The 16,655-nt window shown below is 39.6% G+C and overlaps 1 protein-coding gene across 1 annotated transcript in view; it reads right to left on the bottom strand.

Annotated features, from left to right (window-relative positions):
• The window catches only part of ST8SIA1 (ST8 alpha-N-acetyl-neuraminide alpha-2,8-sialyltransferase 1), a 119,557-nt gene that overhangs the window by 42,638 nt on the left and 60,264 nt on the right, over window positions 1-16,655 (bottom strand). Inside the window, exons 3-4 of the mRNA XM_026066927.1 lie at window positions 11,458-11,567; window positions 5,321-5,413 (exon numbers count right to left, since the gene is read on the bottom strand). Of these exons, the coding sequence (XP_025922712.1) occupies window positions 5,321-5,413; window positions 11,458-11,567 (203 nt within the window). The remainder of the gene's footprint in view (window positions 1-5,320; window positions 5,414-11,457; window positions 11,568-16,655) is intronic.

Below are 16,655 nucleotides of genomic sequence, written 5' to 3'. Positions count from 1 at the left end.
ACTGCAAAAAAAATTATTCAGATTCAGTGATCGAAGTCCACACTAAGCTGCAGAGTGCAACAGCTGATCCTAAATCCAGTTCTTCACATTTCAGTCAGACTATTTCCATCAACAGTGTTATACAACTGTTGACTGACTCCACTCTAAAGACTTAAATAAAAACATCCACACTTCAAAGAGTGATCGATACCACCTCAAATAATCCCTCACTTATTTCTGTATTCATAGCAACAAGACACACTGTAGTAAAAATGCTGCAGTAGCAACAAATGGATCACCTACACCATTATCCTGCCTCTGACAGTAGCCAGTGCAGGCATTGCACAGAAATTTTCATAATGAATCCAACTATGGCAACCTCCAAGGCCCTAAAAGCACACAGAAATGACCCAGTCCTCAACCCAGTGAATTGATTTGATGAGGCGAGAGGATATTGGAAAGGGATGATAGAGCTCAGCCTCCGAGCTTGGCTCTGCAGGCACAAAGCTCCCCTCTCCAGGATTACAGCACTTCATCTGCTGCAGAGGAGAACTCAAGGTGGGGAAGGTCACCTTAGTTCACCACTCAGCACCAGGGCTCTCCTCTCATGCTAGAAGAGCAGCACTAGTCCACACTATTCCCCTACCATGGACTAGTCCACTTTCCAGTAAGGAGGGCTCAGGCACCAGGGGAGTCTGAGCTCTCCCTTTGGGCCAGAGTAGAAGCAGGGAGAAGTTTCTCCAGGGGAAGCAGCAGATCTCATTACTCATTGTGTAGCGAGGCTCGCAAGGGCAGTGACTGATGTCCCAGTTCACAATCTGCTCTGCTCCTCGAGCTGACGACAGCAGCAGCCCACCAAGCAGCTGCACTGCTGTCTGCTCTTGTTAAGGTGCAAACTATGTTCTTTCAGGCACCATCGACACTTACAAAATGCAGCACCCTGGAAAGGAGAAAGTTGAAAAGATTCACACAATTCAACTGATTATTGGATTACATCTCAAAGACAGCATCAGTAAGTGTGTGTTACATACCTCAGGGGCTTTTGCTAGTTTTAATAATGCTGAATTATGGTAACTAAAAAATGCTATCATATTCATCACGCCACTTGCTAATGAGATTATTCCTACACAGGCCACAGACACACAGACAGCTTGTGGATAAAATACTCACCAACAAACATCAGTAGATCTGAAACCTATTCAATAGAAACCATCTATCTGGAGTACAATATCCATATTAACAATGATATATGTCTGCATAGGTTAGACAGAGTAAGCAGATATGACAGCTAGAAAGAAAAATTATTAACCTCCCCAGCATTTGTTTCCAGATGTAGTTAAAAGTTTAGACAGAAGGTAAAAGGGCATTATTATGCTATACTTGCAAAAATTGTTGAAGATAGTAAGAAACCATTCAAAATATATTTGCTAGAGTTTGCTTCTTTAAGTTGCCCAGAGTAAGTGACTTCAGAAACATGTAATATCCACATCGTAAATAGCAACTCTTTGTATCACTTTGATCAATGACAAAAGATTTTGACGAAGATCACTACTATCTACTTAAGCTTTTTTGTGTCCATGTGTGATCCATTGACAAGTCACTTTTCACAGTAGCAGACAAGTGCTCAGAATACAAAAACAATTGTCATAAATGATATTAACTAACAGCCTTGCTGAATTTTTCATAGAGCCTAAGAACAGCTATACTCACATCACAGTTCTAGCTACTATGCAGCCTCCTTCCTAGCAGTGACTTGTAGCAGTTATTCATGGAAAGAATATAAGACCCAGAACAAATACTGAATAATCTACTCTAGATACAATGTCTTGGCTCCTAGTCATTGGAGGGGGCGGGGAAGAAGCTATATAGAAAACAAATTTGTTTAATGCCCACAAAATAGTTCCCTACAGATAAGGACAAGTTGACTAGGGTGGTAGGGGAATGAACTTGAAATGCCAAGGATGCCAACCTGTTTGCAGTCCTCAGTTTGATTAAAGTGATGGGGTGGGGGTTGTGGTACCCCCACAGTCATTTCAATCCAAATTATATCCTTAAAGCAAGGCTCATCAGGGAAGTAAGTTCACGCTGTAAAGTGGCAAAAGAAGTTTTACACAGGTGCAAAGGACTGTCACTTCCAATATTAACTGAAGTAAGACTCTTGTGAAACGTCGTGGGCAAAAAAAGAAATTAGGGCATTCATCACAAGTCCTCTTAGTCTGCCAGGGAAATTTCTATCATACTGCCTCTATTGTCAGTACTCCTGTATTATATGAAGCAAAGTTTCTACCCTAGTTGGAAATTTCTCATCACTTTTCAAACCCAATTGAGAATAGAGCACAATATTTTACAAGTGAAAACTGCTCTATCTGCACAGTCATATTTCCTGGTGAAAACTGAGTAGGAACTTTTAGGAACTTGATCTTTAATTCTTTTATTATTATCTGCTGCTCAGAGGTTTGCAAAAGGCAATATTTAAAAGGTATCATTAAAGTCAATGTATTCCCAGACACAATAAGTACTAAAATCTTGACTCCCTTGTTGTATTCCTGTTACATTTGCAAATTGGCTCTAGACGGAATGTCTAGAAGGAAACAATGGTAGCTCAGATACCACTGTGCAATAGTTACTGGCAACAATTTTGTTTTCCAAAGGCAACCACTCCAGTCTTAAAACATCACAGAAAATTGCCTCCGCATCCCTGGTAAAAAATCCTTGTCCTGTCCAATATGCCTAATCGTAAATTATCTGGTAAGGATAAATCTTTTAGAAGTGATGAATGGTATTGCAGGACCAATTCACTAAATCTGCCATAACACACTTGAGAGATAATTGAGATGTCAGGCCTCATCAGTATCAACCTACTTAAAGCAAGGACATGAGGAGAGTGGAAGAATGATAATCAGTAATACCATTATGTGAAGCTAGTTAACTTATAGCTTAGAAACAGATTCGTATCAGTCACCAATCTGAAAGTCCTTGAATATTGTGGTCGCCTGACTTACAAGCAGTCTTAATTCTTTAAAAAGCTTCTTTTCATAGAAATGGATTATTTGTTGAGAGAGTAGTCATCTTTCTTGGTATTTTAACTTCCAAGCTTGCACCTTTTTCTCTTATATGTTCACGTCTGACTCCAGCTTAACTTGCAGGAGGTAAAAAAAATGAGGTTGGAAAGCATACAGGAAAGGTCAATAAAATACTATAATTCACGCTTCTTTGCTGAAATAGAAACTGGACAAAGTCTTAAACAAAAACAGAAAAAACAAACAAACAAAAAAACTCTTTATGACCAGGCAGAGGAAGCAGAGTGTCAGATCGCTCAATAGCTCCAAGCCTAAGAGGAGGTTTCTGACAGTTTTCAGCACTATGAATTTGTTCTCTGTCTCAATAATTGGCCATATATGTCCTTATCTAATCAACATACACGCATACACACCCCATAGTACTTTCTCGTCAAAGCTCTTGTATCACAGTTGATCATCCACTCGTGAAAACTGATTTTGCAAACAAGCTCATTTCCTGTCCTGTTTTCGTCCCTTCCTCGCTTGCTCTTTTTGCATTTCCCTCGCCACCAACTCCTTCCTTTGAGATCCAACTCACAGCAAGTATCTTCTCACTCTCTTCATCTGCTTCTTCAACCATATGCTCACTCTCATCTTTTCCTCCTTGCTGAATGATTCCATAGTCTCTCTAGTCTAGCTCCAAAGTCTTCCTCTAACATCACTGAAATGTTTTTCCCTTTTCCTCTTCTGTTCAAAAATGTTAAGTGAGTAAGCAAGTGAGTGAGTTATTACTCCTTTGGAATTACCCCTTTTCTATTCTAGGCTTTGAAAGGGGGTAGGGGGGGAAGGAGAGATCCTTGAGTTTAATAATCCTCTGCCTCGACAACTGTAACATCCTTCATAAGCTTCATATTTCCCACTACTCCTCTTCATTTTATCCAAAATGCCACAGCCAAATGAATCTTCTTTCCCTGATGTGATGTTCTGACCATTTCATCCCACTTTTTAAATGCCTGCATTAGCTCCATACTTTCCACAGAATTTCCAAATTCCCCATCTTCAGTCCCACTGCTCTGAGCAGATCCCTCTTCTCGCTTGTCACCCGGCACTATCCTCTGTCGACCCTTCGCCCTGCCAATGATGCCTGTTTTGCTTTGCTCTTATCCCACAAGCACATCTGTCTGTGCCTTCTCCTGTTCAGACACCCTCTGCTTGGAATCAGCTCTTGAAGTTGATTATTCCTCCATTTCCCTCTTGCTCTCCCTCTCTTTTCCACTCTGTCAAAGACCATCATATAACCCATTTTTTCCACACACAAAACTAGAGAACCCTTCAAATTCTGAGAGAGAGGAAAAACATTCAATTAAATTTAAATATCAAGAAATATCTGTTTCCATGTCTATTTTGTGCCTTTCTTCTCTTTCTTTTATTCATTTTATTCCCCTGCTTTTCTTCCCTTTCACAATCCTTCATCTCCTAGCACCTGCATTACACTTCTTTCATGCCTAATCATTTCCTGTTCATTCACTCAGTTTATGCCTTTTCTCTACGTTTTTCAGTGAGCATAGCAGGTTACTACCAGATTTTATTCTGTCTGCGAACAGCCTACCACATCCCGGGTGATAAACAAATAACATAGCAATTAAAATTCAGCAAGGCAAAACCAGAGAGATGGCGTTGACATTTTTTGTTTGTTTGTTTCTTCCCCTCTCTCATCAGCTACTGACATTTAGAAAAATTCAACCAACTCTAATAAACAAAAAAATTTTATCCCAGTTTCCTAAGAAAGCAAGGCTTGTATGATCACAACCTGTCAATCAGTCCTCTCCTAATAACTTTTGAACCTGTAAGCCAATATCAAACACAGTATCAAGAAAACAAGAGTTTCACAGAAATTATCAGCATCTGTAGTAAAGGAAAGGGGATTATAACAGAGTACCTTAAATCACTGTGGGACCAGCAGCCAGCTGTCCAGCCAGCAGAGAAGTTTGGGCCACCCATCAGCATACGCCTAGCTCACAACTAGCCAAAGCACGTTCTGGTGCACGCCTAGCCATACAGACACAGGGAGGGAGCTGGAAGCACCAGCGAGAGAATGGTAGAAGAAAAACTTTTAAAAAGCCAGGCTTCATTAGTTTCTCTGCTTACAGTGAAAGGATCAATCGGAGTTTTAGTCTCCATTTATTTCACCTAACTGCAACCTACTACTTATTTCATCTTTTCCAGGATCAGAACATTGTTCATTGTAAAAAACAGAACATGATGCACTAATATCTACAATACAGAGAAAACATTTTCTTTTTTGTTTTCCCTGTTCAGAGAAAAAACAACACATTCTCTACCTTTTCTGAATTATACTGGGATTTGCAGTCACCAGCTGGGTTTTGGATCCAACATCCTTACTGTATTCACTGGATAGAGGAGGAAGGTTGCACCTGCAGACAGAAAGACATTTAAGATTTTAAATGACATTCAGGATTGACAGGCTTCAACCTCAGGCTTTTTTAAGTCTAAATTTGCAGTTTTCATAAAAAGCCAAGCAAGCTGACTGAGAATGTAAACAGTACTATATAAATACTCGACCAAGCCACAGATGGTCCCTCTATAAGCACAATTGGACTTTTTTTTTTTTTTTTTWCCAGATTGTGAAGAAATACATGAATAAACCGTTTTGTAGAGATGATCCTACCTAACTATGAAGCAAAAAGGAAACCACAGACCTGGCATTTCTGCCAGGCTGTTAGGCTGACAAGCTGTGGAAGTAAGAGGGCATTACTATAAAAAGCAACAACTTCTCTCAAATTCCTTTAAAGTTTTGTTTTTCAGTCTGTTTCATCTTGTAAACTAGTATCAGGCTCCAGTAGGCTATCACCCTGTAGTATTATAAGCATTATGTATTTTCTTGCAAGCAATGGGCTACTGGAATATTTAATATTACATCGCGGGGTATCTTCAGTGCACCACAATTTATCAAGAAACACAGATAGAGAAAAATTTTAAGTGGCTCTTTAAATATCTGTATTTCAGCTCCTCTCACAGTCTTGTTCTGGTGGGCAAGGTGATAACATTAAAAAGACAAAGAGACTAAGCAGATCTACTTTGGAAAGTAGAGAGACAAGAGCCAGGAAAACAGAAGTAGAGGGAAACTTCTATAAAATGAACAAGCCTAAATGCTCCAAAGCAAATATGTAGGAGAAGGAGCAAGGAGTGGTAGATAATGTACAAAATACATTCGAACAGTATCCAATCCCATGCACAGCCACAGCAATTAAGGTCAGGAGAAATCTACCCTTTCTATAGAAATTACACCAAAAATGAGTGTCAAAACAATTGTTTTCATTTCAAATCTGACCAACTTTTTAAATCAAAGATATGAAAAATATTTTTAATGCTCAAAGAGCAAAAATGAAACCAAGATTTTCAGAGAAAAGTAAATGTTCATAATTTTTCCATGAAAAAGATTTGTTTGAGATTTTTTGCCAAAAATATTTTTTCAGCTCAACCATAACCTCCAATTTTTAAGTATAAACATCAAATCAAAAAAAAAAAATCTTGTATTATCCAACCAGCTTTGCATGCAATGATTTCACTGTTTTTCTGCAGCACACTTAAAAAAAGGCAGCCTGGAGAATCAGAGCATGACACAAGGACAGACGAGGGGCACACGCAGGTGCAAGCGCCTGGCTTTTTCTGCTCCCATGGAGAGCACGTGCTCAGCAAAAGGCGCAAGCCAAGCAGGGAGCCAAACAGCCCCTGCTTGCTTGAAGCTATGCAGACAACTACACCCAACCCACTGACTACAAGGCCCCAGTATTCAACAAGGGCAGGCAGCGGTGCAGAGCGTGGTTATTTGGTATTCAGTACTTCTCCTCCTGTTACCAGGGCGACACAGGTTTCTCTGCTGCAGGTCTCACTCCTGTGCAAATCCACCTCATTTTTCGCCCCAGCTTCTCCACTAAACTCTCTTTAGTGCTCCTCCTCTGGGCAGCCAGCGTTCAGAGGCTGGCCGGCTCACTAAATCAACATTTCAGCGCACGTCTTCCAGGGTCAGTAATGAAACCCTCGAGTCCAGCAACAACGACTTGCTCATCCTATTTCTTTTCTATATCCTATTCAGATGGCACGAGGCCCATTAACTACACTAGTAAGGAGTGGGAAAGTGAGCTCCAGTTCAGTTTCAATGCGGTCTCCAGGGCTCCTGCTCTTGCGTTGGCTGCCATACGCTTCTGCTGTGCTGTGAAAATCAGTCTCCTGATACGGAAAGCCATTACTTGCCTAGCAGTTGCTGTCTTTGACAGTATTTTCCCTAACTCATTGAGTGAACGGTTCCACACACTTGGGACAGCAGAGTGCAGCAAATGAGCTTTTTAAAGTTCGGACTGCACCTCCCCAAACTATGGTTTTGTGCAATGGCAGTGCCTGGAGAGGGTACTACTGTGCACATAATATACTCCTTGCAATTTTTATTAATGCAAAACATCCCAATTCCCTAAGAAAAAAACATTTGCATGGGTTTGCATACAGTCAAATACCAGCTATCAAAACCATATTCTTAAATTCACATCCAAGTGCTAAGAAAACACCAAGAGAAGGACAGCAAAGTGCTTTGTATATGGAACACAGACGAACTCACCCATGTTCACTAAGAAGAATAAAAGCTTTCTCCTTTTCATGACTATATTTGTTAAGGTGTGCATGAAAGCATTGAGATCTCAGTTGGCGAACAGCTTCTAGTTTGGCCTACCACAATTTAAAAGAAGCTAGATAACTTAAAACGAAGTCAGACAACAGGAATCAAAATAAGAGGTTTCAGAAAATACAGTCACTGAAGAAAGACTAGAAGCATATGGAAAGTTTAATTCTCAGAAAGAATGATAAAAATCTAAAAAAAGTGAGAAAGGTTTTCATTAAAACTAAAAAAAAAAAAACAAACAAACAAAAAAAACAATGGTTAGTTGTTCCCCACATCTGTGCTGGGTAGGATACAAATTAATCAGATTAATACTATTTGGAAAGGTTGTCAAATTTCTCTCAGCAGCAGTTTTCAATGGCAAGTCAAACAAATATTTGTGAAGCAAGATATATATATATAGGTGATCTTGCCTCAGAGCAGAGAGATGGAATAGATGACCTCCACCAGTATACGATTTTATGGTCTCCAATTTGAATAAACACAAACTTACAGGGCAAGCTTTTAAGAAGCCATTTTCAATTGACGCCTACTTAAAAGCAATGTGAAGGACTGAGATCTCACCAGTTTTCACAATCTGAACATCTGAATAATGAAATTTCTTTCACAGACTAGTCCCAGATGCATTATTTAAACTGATCTAATTCATTTCCATCAGTAAATTTCATTCCCAGCTTGTTCTGCATGAAATATTAAGAAATGCCCAAAGTATCCAGCAGGGAAACCAGCTGGTCAAGGAACCTCTTGGCTTTTCAGATAATTTTCTTAACCTGGTCAGCCGAGTGCTCACTGCTATGCAAATGAGAAAAACACCAACAAGCAAAAGAGTCATTCTAAGGAACATATATTTTTAATTGTCTTACTCTGGCTGCTGGTACTGAGGAGCAAGCATGTGAATGTGTGAGAAAGAAGGAAGTACCAGAACAACATTTAAAGCCAGCATTTTTTACATGAATGGAATGGGAAGAGTGAAACATATCAGTCTTATGTATCTCCTTGCTCAGTCCCAAACTTTAGTGGAGGAGAAAATTAATGAACACAGCAGTCCATGTGCACCTTTTTTTTTTTTTTTTTTTTTTTTTTTAAACATCTGAGACCTTTCAGCTCAACAGGTAGCAACAACTGCAAGAGTGAACTGAAAGGAAACTTCACAGGGCAGCAACAGCTCTTCTGGGTTTGGTCCAGGGAGAAGTCCATGTCCCACAGAGAAAACAGGCAATTTGGCTGGGCAATCGCATGTTCATTTGGTAGATTGTTATGCAGTTACCTATTTTAGAATATATTATGCATGTACAGTAAACACACAGTTTAATCTGCCTTGTCTGGAAGTAAAAGGGACTAACCTGAATTTTTAATGTCCTTTTTCCAACATTCATTTTTATTCCTTTGTGGCAGCTGTGCCAGTGTCACGGCAATAACTACATATGGCAAATGGAAGCAATGTTTCTCTGGATACCCCCCAAAGCAGCACTGTATTTAACAGCCCAGCTTTGCCTGGGCTGGTATGACTACATAGCATGGCACAGCACAACTAAAAGATAACAGCTTGGCTTCTTCAAACCAGGCTAGCCTCATTAGGATAGTGAGCTACCAAGACCTGCTGCCAGACAATTCAAACATAAGGACAGGCTGCTTCCAGTTTTGGAACAAACTCAATAGCCAACAGGTCAGAGACCTCCCCTTCCCCTCCCCCCCCACTTTTTTACAGTGGAAAAGAACCCTCTCTGCGGGAGATCTGGCCACTGGGGAAAGAGAAGAACTATAAGGTATAGAAATATTTCTTCACAATCTAATGCTAAGAAAATGGGATTCCTCTGTTTCCCACTCTTCTGTCAAAATACGGACAAAAACACCTCTTTGGGTTTAGTACCCAGCATTTTGCTCTTTAAGTATTTGCAGGAAGGGCAAATCAAAAATTTTACTTAAAACTGAGAATTACAAATCTAAAAAAGGACCTGGTGTCAGGAGAACAGCCTATTATAACCACACTAACTAAACATATAGACCATGTGGCCAAGCACCTTTTGCATTGCATATGTAGTGTGCTATGCCTTAGAGGCTGAAAATTGCTGCTCTTTTATTCTATATGTTGGTACAACTGTGTTTGGAGATGATGTTCAAAACAGGATGAGTTTAAACTCATTAATTAACCTTAGTGATTACAATATATCAGAGAAGATAGCTGCAATCTTATGACAGGGCTTATGGAAATACACTTAAGTGAAATCAGAAACAATGTGAATGGAAGAAAAGAGCAATGGCAAAAGCTGGCATGGTATTTTACAGTGCAGAAATACTTTAAAGATACCACACACATTTCTTAAGAGCAAATGAAAGACGTTACGCAAGTCATTAGTGTGCTTTTTCACTCTCAGCTCTCAGATTATAGAAATCAGATTTAGAAAAGATCTACTAAATCCTATCTTCCACATGCTGTAAAAATATTTTCTCCCAGTGGTATAATAGCTTCTACTCAAAAGAACTGAAACATTTTTCATAAATACGACTGCATATGATTAATACAATACAGCCTGCAGACAGCTATTGAGATTTTGCAGGATTTTCCCTATTGCTTCTTTCCAATTCAAAGTAAGTTCTGTACAGACGATGGCTGGCTTACCCTCCCTGGAGAGGAAAATGATTTTTCTGAACAAGCTACAAGAGCTGCTTTAAAAAAAAAGTTTCTATTGTTTTTGTAACTGATTGCTCCTACAGTATTTCAATTTTCCACTGCATCTAGATAACATTACCATGATATATCCTGGAGTTTCTTATACTTGGTCTCCGGAACACCTAAGGAGTTTCACAGTAAAGGCAATCAGCTCACTGAGTCCCTCCTCCTGTGCTTACATCTTCTCTTCAGTGCATGTTTTAAGTATATGTTTCCATTGTCTTCAGTTTGCCATATTTCTTTGCTTTAAGACTGAGGACATTTTGGTCTTCAAGATGTAAACCAGAAATCATGGTAAAGCTGTTTGGTTTTGAGTAAATTTGTATGGTTTTACAATAAGCAATCAAAATCTAATAAGGGGACTTTCTAAAGTGGTTAGAATTATGCATCTATTTCAAATCCCTAAGAAACTCCATATCTCATCTTTTGGGGATCATTCCTCCAATCTTCTCCCCCACTATGTTGTTCTTGTTCATGTTGAACAAAAAGGAATTAATTTCTAGATCTAGAAAGTGCCAAATTCAGTCAAGAAAGCACTATCTGGTTCAACATCCTGCTTGACAGATTCTAATAATTTCAGAACGGCAAGGATGAAAGGGAATGTGAGGAATTCAAAGAAAACAGTATTAAGGAAAAAGGTTTGGCCTTTCTTCAGTCAGTCAGAAATTATCTTGAGGGAGGAAAAACATGGAAACATTTTAACTTGTTCCAACTTACTTCTTAAGTCTCGGCCTATAAATCAGTACTTCCTCATCCTGAGCTTAATGGGTGTCAGATGATGGTATTTAGAGTTCTAGAGGACAGAGTACATCACAGGATGAGACCCTGTCTAATACTGCGTAATTAAAAAGAAAAGTAGCTTTCAATTCCCTTTCCCTGACATTGTTTGTACACTCTGGCACAACCTTAATGCATCCATCGGCAGATTTCCCCACAATGCACACATTTGCAGAAGCCAGTCAAACCTGTCCCAAATCACTTGTGTAAAGCATCCTGCAAAGGCCAGAAAAAAAAAAAGCAAGGCAAATTATAATTGATTAATCACAACTGAATAGCTATGAAAAGTGAGAGACTTAGCAGGGGGAAGGGACAGTGTGTCATTGAGGTTTCTGTCTTACCGCATGACAAAATCTGCTTGATCTATTTGTTTGCCACAGCCACTCTTTTTCAGAATCCCACCGTTCCCCACCACGGAGCACATCTTCAATGGCAGCTGCAAGGGTGTAGCCTAGCAACAGAAAACAAGGGCGGTTTTAATCGAGGAGAACGCATATGATCTTTGTAACAACTGCTCCTGGAGAACCTAGGGGGCTGGCAAGGCTATCAACATGAGGGAAGAAAAGGGAGAATTAGAAGCTAAGAAAAAAAGTATAGAAATTAGCAGATATGCAGAAATAGGACCATTCTTATCCCCGCTCCCCAAACCAGAATGCAACAAATAGGTAACGTAAAGATAACGATATTTCTGTAGAAGCAAAACTGCATATTTATAATGTCCTGATGCACATACTGACCAAGACACGCAGTAAGAATGTACCTTTTACTGAAGTTGCAAGGACACATGGGAAAAATATAAAAAAGACTGGAAGAAAAAAACCCATGAAAGTCACCTTCTTGAGCTCATATACAGAAGACAACTCCAGGGAAGGAAGGCAGGCAGGCAGACACAAGGAACGATATGATCACAGCAGGTTACCGGGAGTCAGGAGTCACCCTGGCTCTCTTTACGGTTCTGTTGCTGGGACTGGTCACTCTGAAGCCTTAGGCAAAGACATTCAGAGCTTGATAGCAGCTGTCCAGACATAGCATAAATTAAAATAGGATCATTTTAATTGTACAGGAGCCTTTGTAGCAGTTTAGCAGGGCACCAAGGTGCAAGGTCAAATTGCCATGCCATTGGAGGTCAATACTGCATCAATACAGTAATATATTAGATTTTTATAGTCTTCTTCATTCCAGAGGATCTCAAAACTACATGTGGGACATTTTCCTGTCAGCCCCTGAGTTGTTCACCTATAGAAAGGTTGGGACAGTCCTTTAAACAGCACACAGTAGTCCCATACATCAGTGTAGCCCAGCATGTTAATAAAAAAAAAAAAAAAAAGTGAAAAGGCATGGGAATTCAAAGTAGCGTGATACTGTTATGAGAACAGAATGTGTCTACAATACCAAGGTTAATATTCTCCTCATGCAAAATTTGTGCAGGGATTTTTTTATTTATCAAACCTGCCAAGACCTGACTTTGCAGTAGAGACAGAAGTTATTGCGTCAGCCTACGAGAACGCAAATGCCACAGTGACAGGCTGCAGCATCACAAAGCAATTATTCTCTCCTGGAGGACAAGTTAGAAAGGTGGCAACACTTATTCTCACTTAAATATTGCAAGACATGTACAGAGCAACATCTAACATTACATAATATATTCACCAGACATTACAACAGTGTACATAGTCCAGAAAACAGACTCAGTGTTACAGCATGAACTCCGTATTTGTTAGGACTTCTTTGTCATATTGTCAGATTTCTTTTCTTCCTTACACTTAGCTGGGTTTTATTTTTATTTCTTTCCTCAGCTAACTGGGGTCTATTTAGCTGGTATAAAGCCACAACCCAGAAATGAATTAATCCATTTTGCATATCTTAATCCTGGACTAACATATGCTAAGGTAGAAAAATCAGTTTTAGTTTCCTGAGGCCCAGCTACTGCTAGGAACCTAATGATAGCACAGTGGAGCAATACTGAGTATGCAACTGCACCCTTGTTCTACATCTGCCTTCTCAAGAACATTTTTTAATTTACACATTTATTGAACTAGGACTGTATCTTGAAATTCAAAGGACATCTCATTTCAGAGGTGACCCTGACCAAATGAGAGCCCACAGGCTCACTAAGGGAAAAAAAATGGGAGGAAAAGCAGAAGAGAAATAAATTTTATAAATAACTGTGCCTTTCTTATTCAAGGTATCTCAGAGCCCCTTCCAAGACAGCTAGTTATGTGACAACAAGACTGTGACAAATCACAGACAAAGGCAGCAGCCATTAACTCTTATACTTAAGAATGTGGATGTTCTGTCATGCAACTCCCGTGGCTTTGGTACATGTTGAATGGCTTTAGCCCCCTAAAATAAACATTTAGGAGTTACTAAATGATTAAAAATTCTGTAGGCTGCAGACAACATTAGACATTACTTGAAATGAACTGCTGTCCTTCAGGGGAGAGCTATCTCCTGTTGTGCTTAAAGGTGACAATATTAGTTTTCATTTGCATACAAACACTTTTATTTCCAAAAGCACATGAAGCTTTGAAACTCCTGCCCAAAAGGAGCCCAAGAAACATAAGGACAAGATCAGGGCTGATAGGGTGATTTGGGGGAACCAAAGGAAGGTCAAAAGGGGAAAAAGAGGGGAAAAAAAAAAAAAAAAAACACAGCTGTGGTTGTCTCTCTGCCTAACCTACAAAGAAATCCACTCCCACCAAGGCGGTAGGGAGGAAAGCCAGGCTGAACACAGTTCCCCCTGCAAACCCACCATGCCCACAAAAACCCACGCTTTAGCCACCCTGCGCAAAGTACTGAAAATTCTGGACACTGCACAGACACTGGACAGAGTTTACAGGGTCTTGTTTAGCTTAAAGTGTTCAACTGATGCAGCTTCCAGAAGGCGTATCATACTTACAACAAGCTTGGTATAGACATCATGCAAAACCTCTCACTCCAGGATGTAATTGGGGCGGGGGGGGGGGAGGGGGGGGGGTTGTAAAGGCCTAAGGATTACGTGTCCCTGCTGTTTGGAGGTATTTCAGCTGCTTTTAGCTTAATGAAGAGTAATTACTTAAGACGCCCTAGAGAAACCTGTATTTGTTATCTTACACATGACTTTCCTTCAAACGCTTAAATTACAGATCAGTATTATTGCTCAGTCTGCCAGGGCCTTCCAGGAACACTGCTTTGAGCCTGTTTGTGCAATCAAACCATCCAGTCATACACAAATTACACAAGTCCCAAACTCAAGTGTTGCCCATAAGCAAGTATGAAACACATGGTTCCTTTGTCTCTCTGCAAAAGGCAAGGGTATTTTCCGCCTTCCGAGAAACAGGCTACTGGGCTTTGAAACCGTCAGGACATCACCATCCTGTAACCTACTTAGCAGCAGCAGACCCGACCACTGCCGGACGCTGGTGCGGGTGGCATCCTTCCCTCCCCTCCACAGCTGAAGGATGCTCATGGGATGGAGAGCATGGACAACGGCACTCAGACTCACTCTGAGAGTTTTAGCACAAGGCTAAAATGCTGCGGGCTTTACCCATTTCCTCTGCAACTTCCCATAAGCATTCAGCTCATTCCTTCCTTTAGGCTACCCATAATATGAGGTGCAGGCAGCTTAAACAAAATTGCAACATAACTAACCAGAAGGAAGCTCCAGCCCTAACAGGCAGTAGGACTACCTGGCTCATCGCTCTCTTTCCACACCGCTACTGTGCTTTTGGCACGTTTCCCTGTACCCCCTTGCTACTCATACCACTGGCACGTCAGGGAGATGGTATGTCTCCGTGCAGCTTTCCAGCCACCCCTCCCTTTCACCATTTCTGCTACCAGGAGCTCTGTACATCCCTGGGGATAAGCAGAGTGCCTGGCGAGTAGCAACAGAGAATTATGCACGTCAGTCTGTGCATCTCAGGTTGAACTTAATATTAAATTAACTGTCCAAAGCTGGAGGTTGCCATCTTCTTTCTAAAGATGGGAAACATTGAAGATGGACACCACTCATTAATGATTTGGGTTTTTAACTTCTGTCAAGTGATCTTTTGCCATCTTTACTGTTTGATGATCTGTTTGGATTTTTTGAACGCTATATTGGGGTTGAAGGGTTAGAACAATAACACAGCTTGCTTGAAAATTTAAACAGTTTTTACCTTTTTGTAAAATAATTTTGGGCATTACTTGAAATTTCAGGAGGAGACTGTTTTCAATCAAAACTGTGATTTTTTTTTTAAATGATGGTGCTGTTTAGAGAGAATGCTATATAGTAAAACCAAGTTTTCTTGTAGGTTCACATTACTGACAAAATATGTTTCACAGGACTTATAAAAATCTTCTAACACTTTCCCTCTTTATCTTCCAGAGTGTAACTCTTTGCTAAGCAAATTTTGAGTTCTTAGTTAACATCATATAGTGGGGACCCAACAGTCATTTATGTTAAATGATCACAAAAAGTTCAGTTACTTTTCTCCTTAGAACTGGAAAGTGGCCTGACAAATGCTTGCTTTGGAATCTAAAGCTGTAATAAAAGTATTTCTATTAATATTAGCTTCCTGAAGCTGTGCAGTTATTTTCACTGTCATTTTGTTAGCACATTTGTTATTCTCCTCATTAATAAAATTTTATTGAACAGCCAGAGTCTTGTGGGTGGACTAGAAAAAACAGTACAGCATCGGTTTATCTAGCTTAATAGAAAAAATGTAAAAATAAGTGACCAACCCACACCCATTTTTAAGCAGTCATTAAAACAGAATTTGCTAATACTGTTAACTAAAAAAAACCTTGCGTATTGGGAATAAGCTGTATGAATTCCCTTTAGAAGTAAGTTAAAAAAAAAAAAAGATTTCATAAGATCTTTTTTAAAAAGTTATCTTTTCAAACAAACCTAAGATAGAAAGGCCCCATTTTTGCCTTATTTTCCCTGGTTCAAAACTATGAAACTCCACAGATAATCAATGAAGATGTTCTAGTTCATATTTATGTAAATGAGAGAAGGATCTCCACATCCTCCTATGAATTCAATGACAAGTGAGTACACAAAGCAATAGATTAAAGACTCCCAATTGAATATGGGATTAATTTAACAAAGCATCTATCCAGCAATTCACTGATTAGTTTCATCATTCATCTAAGCAGAAATAAATCATTGTCATCAGTTTAAAGAACATTACACAGTACTAACAAAATATAATTTATTTTAGATAATGCTATTCTAATTCACTTTGATTTCATTGTTAGGTTGTTAATGCATTAATTTTTGCCCGCTCACTGCCAAAGACTTTAATCAGCAAACACATCCTTACTGGGAAAACAAGAAAAAATGCAGTGTTCAGCCTCTGATTTAATGCTGAAGATGTCAAAAACACTGAAAACACTGGGAGAATAACTTACAGTAAAATGGCTTTTTAAATAAGCATTTCTGAATTTGCAAAAAATGTGGTGTTTTTGTATCCTCATGGAAATCCTCATGTACCCTCACAGTCACGCTATTTTCCTCAGCATCCAGTGAAATCCCAAGAGTTAACCAGAAACCAAATTCATCCCTTAATGTTGTTTT

This window comes from Apteryx rowi, unplaced genomic scaffold (assembly GCF_003343035.1).
Source record: "Apteryx rowi isolate R43461 unplaced genomic scaffold, aptRow1 scaffold_25, whole genome shotgun sequence".
NCBI lineage: Eukaryota > Metazoa > Chordata > Aves > Apterygiformes > Apterygidae > Apteryx > Apteryx rowi.
This window is presented reverse-complemented; position numbering and strand designations above follow the sequence as displayed.